Raw genomic sequence first — 18,494 nt, 5'->3', positions numbered from 1 at the left:
CTCAGTGAACTGTAAGTCATCCATAAATAAAACCAGCTGCTAATTTTTCCTCCATACCTTTTATTAGTGACCATCAAAAAAAGTTGACTGAAATGTTATGAGTGATGACAGTGATATAAAGAGGCAGAATATTTCAGGTATGTTTTTCCAAACACCATTGCTTTTGAAAACAGGATAACTCGGAGATAATGAATTAATTTTGGAAGTCTGCCAGTCAACTTTGTCATTTGCTCACCAGCGTACCACATTTAAATCTGCCAGGCCAGACAGCAACTGCATGATGTCTGCATGGCTGAGAATGATGGTGTGCTCCAGATCAAAAGAACTTTTACAAGAAAAAAAAAAAAAATATCACCTTCAAGAGCAGGTAACAGGGTCTGGCCAAAATTATCTGCTGTAGATGAAAGGTGGCTTTTGAGGCAGAAATTCATATCCAAGACAAAAAAAATTAAATGGTCTCAAGACATATATTCACAAAAGCAAATAAGATTGCTTAATAGATGGTCTGTGACGTGCTGCAGCCTAGCGTGGAATGGCACAAACCCTGTATGGGTGGGGCTGCAGCGTACCCCCCAAAATGGGCTCCGTGTTGATCTTCGTCACCCCCTCAGGGAGCCGGAAGGTGAATGCCCGCAGCAGGTTGGCAAAGAAAATAAAGAGCTCAGTCCTCGCTAAATGCTCCCCCAAACACACTCGGTGCCCTGAAGAAGGAAGAAGGGGAAGGACAGTGAGTAAATTACCCTGACCTCAATAGCAATCATATTGATCCTCACAAAAAGCAATCGTATTTTTGCTGAACCCAGAATGTCTTTAGGACTTACTGCAATCAATGACACAAAACTTAATGTAATTCTTCCTTTAAAGAATCCTACGTGCAGCGATAGATAACTGCATCCCTTCTGCTCTGAGTTTCACTTCAACTACCTCAAAAACCTCATCTTCGTTTGACCAACAACTTTAAAGGAATTCATTCAACCATGTAAATGAAGAATAAAGACTTGCTTTTCCAGGTAGAAGTCATGCTCCAGTTTTGTATGCATAAAACATCAGCACAGCTGCTTGCAAGTACTTTCCAAATGTATGCCCCAACTCAATAACCATAATCATTAGCAGAGAATTTCCTTCCGAAAACAGGGTAAGTTAGATGTATATGTTTGTCAGGACATCTCTGATTTTCCATGTTATTATTCGTTCAGTAGAACAAATGTTTATAGTTGGATTGGGAAATGCTACTGAAAATAATCATGTTGATTTTACCACTGTTTTTCCACAAAGGGGTTTAAAATAAATGACCAATAGGTTTTTAACAGACATCTTAATTCTACAGTGCCAATCCGAACCATTAATGTTTTTGCTGTCAGTACATTTACCTATCGAGAATGGTAAAAAGGCTTCTCGGCTCACAAAGTTTCCATCCTTATCCAAGAAGTGACCAGGGTTGAACTGCCGAGGTGTTTCCCACTGCTCTGGGTCATACAACGATGAAGCAATATTTGGAAGAACTATGGTGCCCTGAAAGGAGAAAAACACTAACTTGGTTCTGGCTGTCAGTCCTCACCCAGCAGTCAGACCCGGCTAGGGGAGACCAGTGTTAGTTTGCTTTCAGAGCTCAGTGTTGCATGCTGGTAGGTTCATTTCCCCAGTAGGAACTGGGAGGAACATGAAGTCTTTTCGTTTCAGAATGTCAGTCCAAGCTTGACAGTGGAAGTGGCCAGGTCAATAGAAACTAACAACAATATTTGTACTAAACCCTTTTAGAAGTTTGTGATTTAGCCTCTTTGACAAAGGCTAGTTGCAAACCTTCACGCTTTTCCCTGGATCTTTTACAGGCTTTCTGCAGGCAAAAATTCAGTCAGAAATCTTTCCAAAGCCTTATCAGCACAAACCAATCACAGTATCCATCTCAAAGGTTTTGTCTTCAATTGGTTTGTAGCTAAAATCCCCTCTTCCATCCAGGGACATCCTTCACTACTGATAACAGTCTCCCAAGAGCTCTACTCAGCCTGGCAGATGGTTTCTTGTCCTTGTTCCCATTCAGGCTATGACCCCAGGGTATCCAACCTCACTGCTGTTGAGGAGAAGACCCTGGCGCAAATAGATTTTAATCCACATCTTGCTCTACTAATGCAGGAGAGGTCTGTAGCAACTGAGAACCTGTGTGTGTACCTTTTTGAGGGGAAATCCGAGCAATGTTGTGTTCCTCACGCACACCCTGGGCATGCCAACTGAGATAATATTGCTGAAGCGCTGAATCTCATGAACCACAGCATTTGTGTAGGGCAGTTCTCTCCGATCCTCGTAGCAGATTAACTGGGAAGGACCCAAAATGGCATCCAGCTCCTTCTGCACTTTCTCTGCAGAGAAATATTCACCATTGCAGGTGGAAAAATATATCAAGTATTTTCACTAAATCAATTTTCAAAGACATTTTCCATTTATAACTATGAGAACAGCAACAAAATGAATGTAAAAATGTAAGTAACTTTTCTAACATAAATAAAAGTAGCAGGGTGTTCCAACAGCTTAAACATATGGGAACTCTACTTCTGGGTCTGAAGTTATTTGATTGTAGATTAAGAAAAGACATTTGTTGCTCAAAAATTTAAAACTGTAAGAGCCTTACTAACACTTAAATGCAAGAGATAACTGATTTGTCTTTGTGTTTACTTTTGGCTAGGTGCCTCAGGCACCTACAGCCAGTCAGACCCACTAAGTTCACAGCTCTCTGGAATGTAAACCAGGTGAATCTGGGCCTTAAAAGCCTAGTTCCTGTTAAAAGGAAATGGGTATTACATAGGATGTCTGCCTGTTAAGTGAAGCAATGCAAATGAGAACAACGTCAAATACCTTTTAAAAAGACTAGGTCTGCTTCTTGGCACCTGCCTTTTGATCAAGAATAGCATGATTTAAATTACTTACTGCACAGGAGTGTTGGGAGCATTAACAAAAGTATAAAAATTGTTTCAGAAACTTCAAGAGAGGCAGTACACACATAATAAAAACGTCTTAGATTTTTAACAAATGATCTTGTCTTTTTCCAGGCCCTTTAAAGCAACACTGAGATGCAGGGAAGCCCATTCTGCATTGATCAGTTTGTGCTCATTCACGTCAAGCCTGCTCAGTGACTGCCAGCAGTCCTTCACAAAACTATATTCAGTAGGACGTGACAACAGAGATTTAAGCACTTTACAGAATTGAAAATGTATATCCAGAAAGATTTTTAAGTAAAGTAAATTTCCTTCTATGAAGAACTAGCTTGAAAATCAAGCACGACTACTTCAGGATCCAGTAGAGTTTGAAGTGATCAGTCACTGCATAAGTATAAATACGCATCTCTGTTCCTGTAGCTCAGAGAACAGGGAGAGCCTGATTCAGTGATTAGGCAAAAGGACAAACTTTTCCATACGGTGCGTAATGCAACTGCATAACACTGTCATTGGGTGTCAACACAGGCAAATTGTGAATTGTGCCTTCAAAAAGAAGCCACCAATTAAATGAGGACAGATATACTGGTGTCAGATCGTGATGAGAATCTAGGTGCAATGTATGACTCAAGAAGCCTGGGAAGGATCATTCTGCACACCCCCTGCTTTCCCAAGTATGTGCACAGTATTATATTTAGATAAATAAAATTATTTAGGTAAGTCAGCGCTTTCACAACGTTAATTACATTAAGTGATAATAAACATGCAATAACACAAGATTAAGTAGACCTTCTTGTCTGACAACTACAAGTTGAACATTTTTTTCTTATCTTCATCTCTTTCCTCCATTAAAAATCTGGTTCTCCTCTAGGTATTTGCACATATTCTGCTATCTAACAATGAGATTTCTGTTATCCAGCATAAGAGATCATTCTTTCTTTGGTTTTCATTTAGTGCTCTATGAAAGAGATTTATGGTTATTTAAAAGCTAGACTTAAAAATAAACTTCTTAAATACACATAGATGTAACAGACAAGCCATCAAATTCCCCTCCCGACTGGAATAATTTCTGTTGCAAGAAACTCAAATACATCACAGAGTTAATTTAATCACAGAATAAACAGTCACCCCAATACCTTGGGATCATAAATGGGTTGATGAACAAAAATAAAGCCAAAGTTCCCAACTGACCTTTAGGCGATTATCTTTACTACTTCTCTGACCCACAGAGCACAAAGAAGGGCAGGACTCCCTGTAACCCCCATCACTGATAATCAGTCAATACAAAGCAGATTGAGGTAAGTTTCCAAAGAGTGACATCCTACTATCACACATCAGTTTCTGGTTAATTATTTTCAGCCATCAGTCATGTTTGCAACTAAGACAGAACCCAACTCAGTTTCCTGAAGTACTGTCAGCACCTCACCAATGGCTGCAGCAGTGGCCACTGTTACTTCAAGGGTTATGCATGCAAACCCCCTCGCTTCCCAAACAGCAACTCCAGTCCTCTTACTCCACTGACTACCCTACCACAAACTTCATTTCCCCAAAGACTGAAACCCTCCACCTCAATTGCCACAACCTCCTATACATATGCATCCTTTCCAAGCTATTAACTCTTTCTGGGAATGCCTTATATGCTCATGACTGCTGTAAGAGCCCATGTACAGATACTCTGGATCTACCAATGCTGCTCAGCGCAGATCTACCAGTACAAAAAGGTCCATGTGCCACTAACCATATACCAGTAACTAGGAATAATCTTTGATCCATGAAAATGTTACACCTTGGCTGTTCTATTGCATCAGAGATATCTGTGACATGCTTATCCACTCACCTTGGACATCTGGATTTGCCACCATATAGAGGAGGCCCCAGTTCAAAGTAGTGCTTGTTGTCTCTGATCCACCCAAGAAAAGGTCATTTATAGAATAAACCATGTTGTCTTCATTGTATGTAGACCTGGGTTCATCTTTGGACTGCAAATGATAAGATAAAGTAGAGGTTTATACATGAAAGTTGGAAAAATCAGAATAGCTTTAAATGTGATTTTATCACTGGCTCCAAGCTGTAGTATGTTCTGCCTACAGAGAGACTGACAAAGAATATTAGACACCGAAGATTGTTATCAATACGAAAGGCTAATGTTTCACAAAAGGACAAGCCATGTTTACTCTACTCTTAATCATGAAGCTAAACCCCTTGTTCTCCACAGAAAAGGATTGTTGGTTTACTTGTGCAAATTATGGTACATTTAGAATGTTCCATAAGTAAACGTTCCTCTGAAGATGTGTACCAGCATGTCATTCTTCATGCCTCAAGTCATATTCCATCACTTAGTTTTTCTACTAAGCAATACAGTGACCAGGGCTGAGGCAGAACACTGAGCTGTCAAAAGTTCTTAACCTGTGGTATTCAGGCTTCTTCTCCACTACAAAGCCACAATGACCCACATACAGCTGCTCTGGGCTTCTATCATTTTCAGTTAGAAGTGTGAGGACATATAAGTATATGCTGAATCTATGAAAGAATACTGTTATGGTTTGGGGGAATTCATTGTCTAAATTTAGGGAGGTTATGCTTAGGGGTCTTGAACCTTTCTTTTGCCAGCGAAGCAACTAGAAAGTGGGAAGGATGTTTTTCTCTGTTGTAATGTCATCTAATCTTTTTATATTGCCCCTGCATATCTATTACAGGCAGTTCAATTTTTTCAATAAACAAACTGCGATGTTTTCCACTCAGCAGAGTCCTAGAAGAGCTCACTGAAACAATTTCTGGTCCACTGATGAACTTCAAGTCTCATAAATCTTAGAACAGCAGTGAAAGACTTTAGAAGCAGTTAAACACTTTGGAAGACCAGATGTATTAATATTGTGCCAGTATAAAAAAAAATTAAAACAAGAGGATCCAAGGAATTAGAAGCCAGTTACGCTGACATCCACCCTGGACATAATAATATGAGAGATTCAGACAAAGAAAAAGTGATCTTGGTAAGGTCTAGAAAAGGGAGAGATGTGTCCCCACTCACAGCTCATGCAAGCTTCCCACAAGTGTATGATCAAGCAGAACAAGTACTTACTTTTTCAATGTGAGCCAGGTAAAAGTCAATGAAATCCTGTGGTTCATCTGGTGTCCTGCGCTCCGTGTGCATTCCGATCTCTCTCCTTGTAAAACAGCTCAGGACCTCATAGCAAGACAATGCCTTCTTATGAGGACCAGGAAGACGGCACATCAGCCAGGGGAAGATTTCATACAGCTGCGGGAGTGACACACAAAAGGTACCACACAGTCTCTATCACTAGAAAATGCATTTTAGACCTACTAACAAGAGAAGGTAATATTCATGTTAGCACGTGGTTTTGGCATCATCAGTAAAATAGTCTGACAAAGACTATGCTTATGTTTTCAAGTTGTGAAACAGTACACTATATCATTTCTAGCTGTGTTGACGGGCTTTCAGCTCAACCACAAACCAAATTAGAATGATTATAACTACAATGAACTGTATTCAGGCATTTTAAAAGTGAGATCCTGCCCTCCAGTGGAGAATATTAGGAAGGAAGAAGCAAAGTCGTTGCAAACTGTCCTCACCAGGACATGCAAAAGCAGTTGATACAACCCAAAGCAAGGGCCAGCTACCAGCAGCTTGTATACAAACTCGGTAATCCCCCAAAGCACTCTCTACTAATCGAGTTCTCAAGGGTCCTCAAGAAAACTTGAAACATCTGAAATCCAGAAAAGCTGAGAAAGTGCTACCTGACATTTTTGAGTGCTCTCCTCTAGAAAAGAAGAAGGGGTTATCTGACACAACCAGATTAATTTTATCCTTCGCTCTTATTGTTTGGGAAAATCTGGCCTAAGAATAGCTGCTTTCTACCTATTCTGATAGCTAGAACGTTCATTCTGATTTCCAGCCTATATTTATGCCTGGGTAATTTGTATACATTGTTCTTGTATCTGCAGTGTATTTTCTCTTAACAGTTCTTTGCCTGCTTGAAACATAATCCCATAATTTATTTATCAGCAGAAGTTCTGTCCTTTCTCTGTCTTCATTTTGCTGAGCTCTTCTCGTACTCTCCTAAGTATACCCCAGAAAGCAGGTGATTAGGTGTTCACTGGAGTCTGGCTGAATTAGGTAGACTATACTTCTGTCTTTTTGGAAAAATCAGTTCTTACTGTCAGACATCCAATTATTGATTAATCATTGCCTTATCACTGAAAGGTAGTAGTCCAGCCCTTGGCAAATTCACATAGAACTTCATATTCTTTTTGTTGAGTTCCATCTCTGGTATTTTTTTCTTTCAAAATCTGTTCAGAAGTCCTACATACAATTGTGGTCCGACTAATGGTTGCCCAGATTACATGCATTCCTACTCTCAAATGCATGCACTTTCCAGCTACTACGGCACCCCAACTGTAAGTGGAATTTAGCTGTCAACATTTAAGACAGGAACGGAGCCCATCCACCTTCCTGGCTACCCGTCCTGCCAAAACTCCTCCTCCATTTCTGGAGGACAGGGTTCTCCCATTCAGTGCCTGATAGCATGGAATCCAGGTAAGAACTGGGGATGTGGATGCAGCAATATCCACTTTTTACATAATACTGAGTACCCTTTGCATCCAGGAAGTGGGAAGATTGCAGCCCTGCCTATGGAATAATTTGAACCCTTGTCCTTATTTCCCAGAACAGCATCTTATTCATTGGACTGAGGCAAAGCTAGGATAGGAAGGAGAGAAGGAAAGGAGGTATATCCTCTTATCCCAAAAGTAGGTCTCACCTGCCACCACTACACACAATTTACAGGACCAAAGCCAAGCTAAGCCAAAGGAAACCTGATCATAACTCAGTGAGAAGAATACTCCATGGGATGTGGGAAGAAACCTTTGTATTACAGGGATTGCTTATGTGTTTTACATTAAGAAGGTACTGCATAAGATATATGGGACAACTTTAGAAGTGGAACCAGAACCAGAACTCCTGGGCAACTTTGAATACACTTCCGTGTAAAGCAGGCCTCTTCTAGTGTCAGGTTAAGTCCTTGACCCTCAGAAGAGCACTGATTGTTTTGATGGCCAAGTTTACAGGTATATTTGCTGGCTTAGCATTTCCTATCTTCTGCTGCCTGCGTCTAGAGCTGCTCCTCACTCAAGGTGAAGGAGTGGAATTTCTCTGGAAAGTCTTCAAGTCTCCACTTCTTATAGACGGAATGAAGAGAAGTAGCCACAGGCAAAACACCTAGGTATTTGTATCATTCTTCTCCCTGTTGACTGTATATAAAACAGTGTCTAAACCTGGCATGTGAATCACACTTTTAGATCTGACATTTAGTATTTAACAATCATGATGCCCAAGGCAGGCATCTGTTATGGGGGTTGAGAAACCAAGCAACAAACATGACCCAGGAGCAGTGCATCAGCTCATGCCTTGCTGCAAAGATTTAGGAGCAAACTGCCTTATCACAGTACTCAAACGTAGAATAATGAACACAAATGACCAAGGCTGGCATGTAGAGCATTTCCATCCCACTTTGAGATAGTGCACTGCTCAGTAAAGCTGCATGGGACATCACTCATCCATTTGAAAACTTTTGCCTAACAGCTAACTCTTGAATCTGCATTTCTCACTTTCCATCTTTTTCAGAAAAAGACAACAGATCATTTACTTACATAATGAATAAAGCTGCCTCCAAATTTGAATAGATGCTCTGTGGCTCTAATCAGTTCATGGAAGGTTTCATCCTCTGCTCAGTAAAGCTGCATGGGACATCACTCATCCATTTGAAAACTTTTGCCTAACAGCTAACTCTTGAATCTGCATTTCTCACTTTCCATCTTTTTCAGAAAAAGACAACAGATCATTTACTTACATAATGAATAAAGCTGCCTCCAAATTTGAATAGATGCTCTGTGGCTCTAATCAGTTCATGGAAGGTTTCATCCTCTCTGGAGAAGCGACGTCCAAAAACAACAGCACAAATTACATTTGAGACTGAATAAACGAGAGGGAAAGAAGGATCCAGGGGTTTCTCTGCAACCATAATAATAAATATCATTGTTAATATCTCCTATTCTACTTTAGTGAGATGAGACAATATTATAGGTTACCCAAAGAACTTTCAAGAGAGCATTGCATTTCACAGAGAAACAGCAATCTTATTGGAAAACTGTAGTATAAAACTGATTCTTCACAACTATGCTGCAATCCCATAATCCCAGGAATGTGTGGCACCCTAAAGAAACGCCAAATATGTAAAAATGTTTTGTAATACGATAGAGCAAATTTAGAGGCAAGAAAAAAGAAATTGCAAGTTTGCTATCTGGCAAATTCAAAATAGGTCTCAAGCATTGGAATGCCTGAAAACACTGTGGTCAAAGGAAATCTGAGGGGAGAACCATAAGAGAGGCAGCCTTATTCGGTAAGAACAGAAATACACGCAAGGCTACTATATTCCGTCTGACCTTGCTAGAGATGTACAACCTCCAGTAAGATGAAATGTCATAAACTCCTTTCAACCAATAGCGTCAACAAAATAACAACTATTTTTAAAGCAATTACTTGAAACGCTAATCTCAAAAAACCTATTTTGTGACTCCAGAATAAATTACTATAAACAACTATATTTAGTATATACTGATGCAAGTGTCCAGCAGTCAATGCACAATTCTGATTAGCAACTTATTGTTCTGATCTTGCCTTTCCTGCATACGAGGTCACAGCTCAAACTCTCCTAGTTCTTAAACAATGGGGCTGAGGTAGATTTAATGACTTTTAATTGATACAATGACAGTCACAGCATGCCCCCATTTACTGTGCCTTTGCGTAATCATCGGTATTGGGAAATCCAACTCACGTGCTCCTAACTTGATTGATCAGGATGAAATGTTGTAATGAAGACAAGGTTCTAGTCACTGCTTTACAGAATGCACGCAAATGGTGTTACAAGACTTAACTCATCAGCATTGATAATGTGTCCATATCTTTATGCACCAGCACCATATAGGAACCAGCAACACGCCCTTGAGGCAAAGGCGGCCAACATGATCCTGGGCTGGATTAGGAAAGGCATTGCCAGTAGGTCAAGGCAGGTGGTCATTCCTCTCTGATCAGTACTGGTGGGACCCATCTGGAGTGCTGGGTCCAGTTCTGCGCTCCCCAGTACAAGAGAGACATCAACATACTGGAACAAGTTGAGCGAAAGGCAACAAGGACAAGTAAGGGATTGGAGCATCTGATGTAAGAGAGGCTGAGAGAGCTGGGACTGTTTATTCTGGACAAGAGAAGGCTCAGGGAAGTATCTTAAATGTGTGTAAATACCTGATGGAGGGGAGAAAAGAACATGGCGCTAGAGTTTTCTCAGTGGCCCCAAGTGAGGCAATAGGCAAAAACTGAAATACGTTAAATTCTGCTTAAACATAAGAAACTTTTTTACTGTAGGCCTGATTGAACACTAGAACAGGTCAGCCACAGAGGTGGTGAAATCTCCATTCTTGCAGCTATTCAAAACCCAACTGGACTCAGCCCTAAGAAACCTGCTCTGATTGACCCTTCTTTGAGAAAGGGTTAGACTAGACCATCTTCAGACGCCTTTCCACCTTAAGCATTCTAAGATATAAATAATGAACAAGCTCCAGTTTTGCATCCCAGTTTTAGTAGTTTTGTAAATAACTTTGAACAAGAATAGTCTCCCACTGGGTTTGAAAACACGGGACTGGGGTCTTTGCATTTTCAGCCCATTCCACACAGACACTGTAAGAGCCTGCACACTCTTGTGGAACAAAAGCTGCCCTCAATTTCAGAGCAGGACAGAGAAGTTCTTACACTAAAGACATCAGACTAGTGACAAAAATGAATCGGTATTTACTGCAGAGATACCTTTCATACTTGCAAAGAAGTCTACCAGGTAGCGGGCCTCTTCTTGAACTTGATGCTCCAGAACTCTTTTCCCCAGACCAAGGTTGCGGAGAGTCCTCAGTGCAAACCTTCTCTGCTGCTTCCAGGTGTGACCAGTTGCCAACATAATCCCTGCATCCATTCGAGGAAGAGCTCTATTATGTTAATATTTATTATAGACAAAGACTACATTAAAAGATTTGCAAAACCACAGAATATAATGAAACTATTGCATTGTTTATGAAGACAAAGACACAAAGGAACAGCTGTGGCATGTAAGCATGTGGGCAAGGCTAAAACGGACAAACTCAGATGGGTAATAAGACGACTTGCAGGATTAAGCTTGATCCAAGAAAACCAGATATCTCAGAAGTTTGACAGCTGCTTCTCTAGACATTCTCTGAAGTGCTCACCTCCCACTTTTTCTGTGCTTGCAGCTCACCTGACCAGGGTAATGATTCTCATGAAGGGAAAAGGGGAAAGAGTTCTCACTGCCCATAGTCAGGGAGGAAAAGTTCCTGTCCACAAGGCAGAAGAGTCCAGTACTTGGGCTTTGTGACAAATATCTTCAGAAGAAATAAACATCACATACTAACAGGATCTTTAAAGTAGAGTAAGAATCACCAATGACTGAAACAAATTCAAATTAGAAATATTGAAGGAATTAGGTTTCCTTAAGAAAAGCAGAGATGCCAAATAAAATAAAGGTTGTTTCATAATGCAGGTGTTCATGAAAATCAGGAGTTGGCAATTTCCAGTATGGTTGGGGAGTATGAAACCTACAGCAAGGTTGAAATAGAAGTGCACTGAACCTCTAGATGCAAGAAAATATTCACAAAAGGAAGGGAATGGGAAGAAGATCCCACCATCAAGCTCACTCTTCCAACGGAAAACGTCACTGTGGGAGGCAGCAAGTTCAGGACAAGGAAGTGTGCTATTTCCTGCTCTTCCTCCACTTCTCTGTGGCACAGCCTGCCAGTGCATCATCTCATCACCTCTGAGTCTGCTCTAGTGAATATTTCACACAAGGCATTATGAATCTCTTTTCTTTTGATGGCCTTTTCCTCCTCCTACTATCCAAAGGCTATTTCACCCCTCCCTGCTTTGCAGTTCACCTGGCAGTCATTCCTCATAGACAAACTCTGCTACTGTGGTACCTTTGGAAGTGGTTACAAGCTACAAAAGAGCTGCAATTTGTCAAGATGATGTTTCTGTGCACTATTTATGGCAAGAAATTCTCACCTTTTCCTTTGGCCATTGCTCTGAAGAAAGGAGACACCAGCCTCCCAGAAACATCATCAGGGTGCGTAGTCATGCCATCCTTCACTGCTTGAAATCCATTTAGTATGATCACTGGGGCCCATCCAAACCATAAGGTGAATATGTTGCCATGAATTTTTGCCAGCTATAGATGGGAGAGAAGCCAAGAAAGCACAGATGAAATCCCACACACTGCAAACAAAGAGAGGATGAACCTGTTTTTACACTGATTGCAGGACCAGCCCTAAGGTGGAGTGATGTTCTCCATCTCTCCCACAAGATAACAATTATCTGTGAGAAACCATGAATGTCTTTTTTCCAGAATTCACTGTTGGAAACACATCAATATTCCAGCTTTTCAGAGCCACAGATCTATGCCAAGAAACATCAGGTAGCTTTTATTCCTGTATATAAGCCAGGGCTCAGTTCACAATGATTCATGTGATAAAGGGTATTTTCTATACATTAATTTATTTCAACAGGTTTTCTACATTTGTACTGGCAAAGTGACACAAAGGGAACACAGAAATGTCAGAGGAGTAACTAGCTTGTAGAGACTGGACCCGTTACTCTCTTCTTTCCCCCCGACCAGTTTGCATATTTAGGTACTGGAACTTCAGTAAGACCATTCTGTCTCACAGTGTCTTTACTTCCTGTCTGAACCTGCTGTTTGGTGGGAATGAATGGCATTGCCTTGGCCAAAGCAGTGACAGAAGCCACTGGAGATGTCTACCAACAATCCTGAAAGCACTGTGAGAACCAACAGAATGAAACAGAGGTGGCTTTGTGCGCACAAGTACTCCTCAAAGAACAAATAACAAAAGGTTCATGTGGTTTTTTTAGACCCCGTCAACACAAACAAGCATATATACACACAGTACATCTTAAGTATTTACTGCTCAAGCTAGAGAGTGCCAGTGCTCAGAAAGCTAAAAATCCATGCTGCGAAAGTAATTTTTTTTTATATAGTATTTCTTTTCCCTAACTGCAAATCTGACATATTATCCTAAAGGTATTTAATCCTAGAGGATATCAGTTTTCACATGAATTTGTCAAATTTAGTGTTAAAAGGTGATGAGTTTAAGCACCAGAATGATTTTCACACATTCAGAACTTCCAATACCAGTTTTCTTAGCTTGGCAAACTACTTTACGCTGCAACAACTTTTTCTTATTTTGCCAACCAAACCAACAGTTCCGAATCAAACTGACTGCAATATCACAGTGGCTAGTTAATGATCACAGTATATTACCAATGTAGTTTTGGGAGAGGATGTTTTCACATAGCAAACAACATGAGAAATGGGAAATTACAAAGACTTTTAAAAAATTAGGAGTATCTGAAAATAAATACCTTAATGAGGAGATCACGATTAAACTGAAAGTTCAGCTGTATCAAGGTCCCAAAAACAGGGAGAGGGATTGGTCCAGGAGGAAGCCGTCTCTGTACTCGTTGCAACCTTAAAAACTGCAGAATTAGAAGAAATACAGCCAAGGCTATGAGAACTTGACTTATTGTCAACATTTTAAGGGCTGCTTTTACCAGCTTGTCGTTATTGAAAATAGTCTATTGAAGCTGTTAAGGCTGGTTGCTCAACCAGTTTTTGCATAGGAGTTTAAACTTAATATAATAACTATTCCCCGCCACAAACACTTCCTCTTTATTATCAACCACTCCCTTTTTGTCTCACTTATTACATTCTCATGCTCAAGCATATTTAATACATGCACACGCCTCTCCCCCTTCTCATTCAGATCATATTTATCAAATATGTGTCACAGGATTTCTAGAAATGGTGTCTTAAAAGATTAGGTTTTCCAGGCAATGTAGATACACGTATCCACACACCAATTCTCCATCTAATTTTCTGAAAAAATTGTAAATGGTAGGTGCTCCTACAAATCCTTTAAGAAAAGGATTCTACATTTCCTTTAAGAAAAGACTGGACATGGCACTTAGTGCCATGGTCTAGTTGACAGGGTGGTGTCAGGGCAACGGTTGGACTCGATGATCCCAGAGGTCTCTTCCAACCTGGTTGATTCTGTGATTCTGTGAAATCCTTGATGAATGCTTTTAGAAAGGCAATAGCCATACATACAAATTAAGCATGCAAATGTAAGTGGATATTAAATCTTGGAGCTTTTAAGATGTTTTGTATACATTCCATGTTCATGTATATCCAGTAGTGGCAAGGCTGATAAAAGTTAAAAGCCCACATTTAGCTTAAGATACATCTATGAGTATCTAATGCTTAATCTAAATAGCAAAATTTATTAGGCTTTCAAATTTAATTGAAACATAACTGCTTTCATATATAACCTCACTTTTTGTTTTCCTATTTGCAATAGTTAACTTCAATGAGGGTTTTGTCTGCTTCTGAGTTCCCCCTTTCAATCTTGACATAAAGGTGGATACCCTAAGGGATATGTTGAGCAATCATCAGAAATAAAGCATATGCATATAGAAAGTACATCTACTATGAAACACACAGATAAAAAAAAACATGGGAAAAACCTACTAGGAATCTCGAGCTACAACCAGAACTAAGGGCCCCAGCAAGAACTAGTCATGACATGCGTGTGCCATACTTGGTAACTTGCAAATAAACACAGTCTGTAGCCAAGGCTCTTTGCCAAGCCTCAATGCACGCAGGAAGCATAAACCTAGCATCAGGGGAGCTTACATGCCTGCGATCCGACCATGAAAACCACGTGAGAGGGATTCTGGGAACCACGTAACAATGACACTTATAGCCCTGCGTTACAGCTCTAGATTGAAATGTTAACACGTAAACGCTTCCCTGTGAAAAATGCTCACCCCCTGAAAGCAACACACTCTTAAAAGAAATACGTTTTCATTAACCTTCTGAAAGCCTGCCAAGACAACTTGTGCATCAGCTTACTTCTTTCAAGTGCCCTGTCTTTGGGACAGAAACTGTTTCACAGGATTTGTGGCTCTGGGACACGAAGCACCCTTATCCAGAAAGAACCAGCCCACAGTTTCCAGACCTCCTAGTCAATTAGCCTCCAACCACTGCACTTTGTTACCACTAAAGCATAACTGATTAATGTGTATTAACCAAGAAAGGGATGTTTCTATGTTTCCACAAAAGCTCTGTTTGGTTACAATAAAAAGCTTATTTTTCAAGGCACTCGTTTCTAATTTAAGTCTCTCCTTCAATGGGGGGGGAGAAAAAATTCTCTTTAAAAAGAAATTCTGCTAAGTTTTACCTGCTCTGTATCCAGTGTAATTTTACAAAATCGACTTAAAATTCACCAATGTATCAGATTTTTCATTTGGCATCCATGAAGCACCCTCTCTGGCCTTCTAATTATTCAAAGATTTTCCATCTAAATGATTTTTCTCAACAGAAAAAGTCATTTTTGTCCAGTGATCTTTTCCATGGGGAAGGGAAGAAGTTAAGGCCCAGGGCCTTCACCACCTCCAGAGCTGCAGCCTCACAACAGAACCTCTTTATTTCTTTCTTTAGCCTTGCAGCCTTGAGTTTTCACTTTATCAGTCATTCCTCACAAATCCAGGTATTCAAATACCCTTGGTCCCTTCAACCCCTTGTCAGATTCACCCACATCCTTTGCCACAGTCTTAACACCAGCCTGAAGCTCTTCCTTCCTTATTCCTTTGGCATCATTTCTGCCAACAAGGTCCTCTGATAGGGGGGTCCGTGTCTCCTCTCTCATGCTCTGGTCACTTCTGGAGGCTTTAAAACCTTTTTCCTGGTGGTGTTTTGCTGAGGGAGGAAGAAGATTTCCTGTCTTTTTCCAGATGTTGGTCCCTTTGCTTCCCTCCATGATGCTGAGGCCCTGCCCTGGCAGCAGTCCTGTCCTCCTTCCCCATCTAAAATGAGGGCACACCACAGGGGCAGGAGCAGCCAGGAAAAAATAAAAGGGCAAGGAATGGAGCCAAAGAGAAAGCAGATCGGCACTTGCAGTCACCGCCATGCTGGAGAAGGGAGTGGGCATGAGGAGGCACCCTCAAGCCCCAGCCCTCCTCCATCCCAGGTGAGGCAGCCATTGTGGGAAGCTGCTCTGTGAGGAGGCGCGCGGTTCCCTCCAAAGGGCTGCATAACACTGTTGTGTAAACCATTCCCCTGAGAGCCAGCAGCCGCCTTCCCCTCAGGTTGTCTCCAGGCACCAGTCCAGGTGCTCTTTTCCCAGATCTTTCTCCAACATTTGCCTGTGACAGCTCGGCTGCCTCCCTGCTGCCCACTCAAGATGGCGGCAGCAGCCTTCTCTCCAGACTGGCTGGCTCTAAAATGGCTTCCCTAGCACAGCATGAGGCGGCCAGTGGCATTGCGTCACCCGGCCCCTCTGCCTTCCTCCTTCACACTGGTCAAAGACCAGATTTCTCTTGGGACTCAGCTAGACTTTTCTCTGTATCTCCTCTTTACCCAGCATTGCTTCCCTCTTCCTGAGCAACCACATGAAATTCCCATCTTTCTCTCCACCAGGTAACAATCTAGGACTTAAATAGAATATACATGTTTTAACTTTATATTTCTCTGCACGCAACAAAGGTTCAGTTTAAGTTCCAAGATCCATCTTAGATCTCCAGTTTCTCCAGGGCTGTCTTTGTTTCTGCCAGATTTTCAAGTGTGAAGCTCTGAAACATTGGGGTTCACTTCATTTTTCCCAGATATTTCTCTAGGATGGCACAGCTCCTTGGACCACCTGTATTAAACACAATAACTCCCCCCCAGGGATGATTTTTAAGTAGTGAACTTCTTCCAGCCTTTTAGCAGAATCCAGACACTGCAGCACACAACCCAAACCCTCCCAACACGACGAGTTTCCTAAATGATGAAGCAACAGCTGCAGGGACTCAATCTAAGACCAAGGACATGGAAGATCCTGGGAGCATGGGTTGAGATTCAGAAAACCAAGACACAAGGATTGAATAACTTTTGCTTCATGTGCAGAAATGCTGATACTCTGATGTTGGTTACATTCTCCAAAACTAAACACATTTTCACAACAAAATGAAGGCAGCTGATGAGGCCATTAGCAATGACCTACCAGAAAGAGGAAGGGAGAACCTGGCACTTACCCACTTGGTCTTTTTTTCTTAACCTTTCTGACAACCACTCCTTTTTCAAAATGGTATTTTCTTATTGCTGTTAGTGGCAATAAAGCCTCAGGCTGCTTTCCTTAACGATAACATTATTCCCCTGTATCTTCTGCTTGTCGAGGTGAAGTGGCTGCAATCCATATTGTCAGTATCAGCTTTTTATCTTAATGCATACAAAGCAATGCTGTTAGGGAACATAACCATGGCTACTCTGCATGTAATTTAAGAATCTGTAGAGAATAGGGAAAGAGAAGCAACTGCAGAGTGTAGGAAAGGGAGTAAAACCAGAAAGAGGATACCAGAGGGAATCGGAAAGAAGATGGAATACACTAGAATGAGGAACCTCTGCCAAATACAGATGGGAGTGAGGCGAGATGAGAAGAACAGGCGGAGAGATTTCCGTGAGGAAAGCATAGGAAGGAACAGTGGACAGCATGGGCCTAGAAGATATCCAAAGAAGAACTTGGAGTTGGAGTACTTTGTATAAGGAATAAAATGAATGGAGGCATGTGCAGGGGAGTTGAAAACACAGGTGTAAAAAAGCACATTAAATGGAAAGGGGCTGAACCAGCAAGCAGCTACCTTAGGAGACAGGAGAGGGTAAAGATGTGTTCTCCCTCTCTTAAGAGACTTTTTGTGCATCAGTTCAGAGTTGAGCTGTCTACCAAGTTCAAAGAAATTGGCTAGAGCTCCCTCTGAAGGCAAATAGTAAAGAGATCTTATTATTATATGAGCCAATTTCATATGTGTTTGGGAATTATCACAAGGTATTTCAGCCCTACCTGGATTCACTACAGCATACACAAAGTGCATGTGGTCCTCTGAAAGCTTATTTCACACCAGCCTTTGTGGCAGAGTGAAGCCAAATGCAGCCAAACTGGCAGCAAAAACTGAAAGCAGGAAGGCAGACCAATCAAGGCAACACCTGAAGTGGATTTTGAAGATGAGACAGAAGCTGGGAGAATAGAGTGATCTGTAGGGCACAGGATGGCCAGTACCTTCTTATATGTCTCCACCACAACAGTCCTGCACCTCTTTTTTTTTTGCTTGGTGGGGACTGCACCCCCTCCCAGAAACTCACATTACTTACAGGAAACACAGAATGCGTAGTCACCTTAAGCTGTTAGGCCCTCTCTGCTTTGTGCTCTTCTACAAATAACATCAGCTCCTGAAGGCAGAAACATGAAGCCACCATGTTTTCTGTAGTGAGTTCAGTTGGCTGCTCTCCCCTTCAGCAGGCACCAGAACACACAACGAGGGAAGTGGCACTGAAAGGGAATGCCCCAGGAAAACCAAGATTGTTGTTTAGATTATTTCTTTCCTGGGTTTGTCTC

At 41.3% G+C, this 18,494-nt stretch overlaps 1 protein-coding gene across 1 annotated transcript; it reads right to left on the bottom strand.

The window, feature by feature from the left end:
- Positions 1 to 522: 522 nt before the first annotated feature.
- On the bottom strand, positions 523 to 13,599 carry LOC137666074 (cytochrome P450 2J4-like). Its single transcript, XM_068405654.1, has 9 exons — positions 13,429 to 13,599; positions 12,058 to 12,220; positions 10,798 to 10,947; positions 8,792 to 8,952; positions 6,004 to 6,180; positions 4,762 to 4,903; positions 2,167 to 2,354; positions 1,371 to 1,512; positions 523 to 701 (listed from the first exon to the last, which is right to left on the bottom strand). Exons 1-9 carry the CDS (start codon positions 13,597 to 13,599, stop codon positions 523 to 525), a joined length of 1,473 nt encoding a protein of 490 aa, XP_068261755.1.
- Positions 13,600 to 18,494: the final 4,895 nt, after the last annotated feature.

Source organism: Nyctibius grandis, chromosome 8 (assembly GCF_013368605.1).
Source record: "Nyctibius grandis isolate bNycGra1 chromosome 8, bNycGra1.pri, whole genome shotgun sequence".
NCBI lineage: Eukaryota > Metazoa > Chordata > Aves > Nyctibiiformes > Nyctibiidae > Nyctibius > Nyctibius grandis.
Note: the sequence above shows the minus strand (reverse complement) of the source record. Positions and strands in the feature narration are given on the sequence as shown.

What these genes read in the sequence shown, in the direction of transcription:
- LOC137666074 (XM_068405654.1), bottom strand. Translation starts at nt 13,599, where the DNA reads ATGTTGACAATAAGTCAAGTTCTCATAGCCTTGGCTGTATTTCTTCTA. An exon ending in CTTCTTTGCAAGTATGAAAG is followed by an intron (nt 8,953 to 10,797) that starts GTATCTCTGCAG and finishes TTATGGTTGCAG; the next exon opens with AGAAACCCCTGGATCCTTCT. An exon ending in TCGGATTTCCCCTCAAAAAG is followed by an intron (nt 1,513 to 2,166) that starts GTACACACACAG and finishes TTCTCCTTTCAG; the next exon opens with GGCACCATAGTTCTTCCAAA.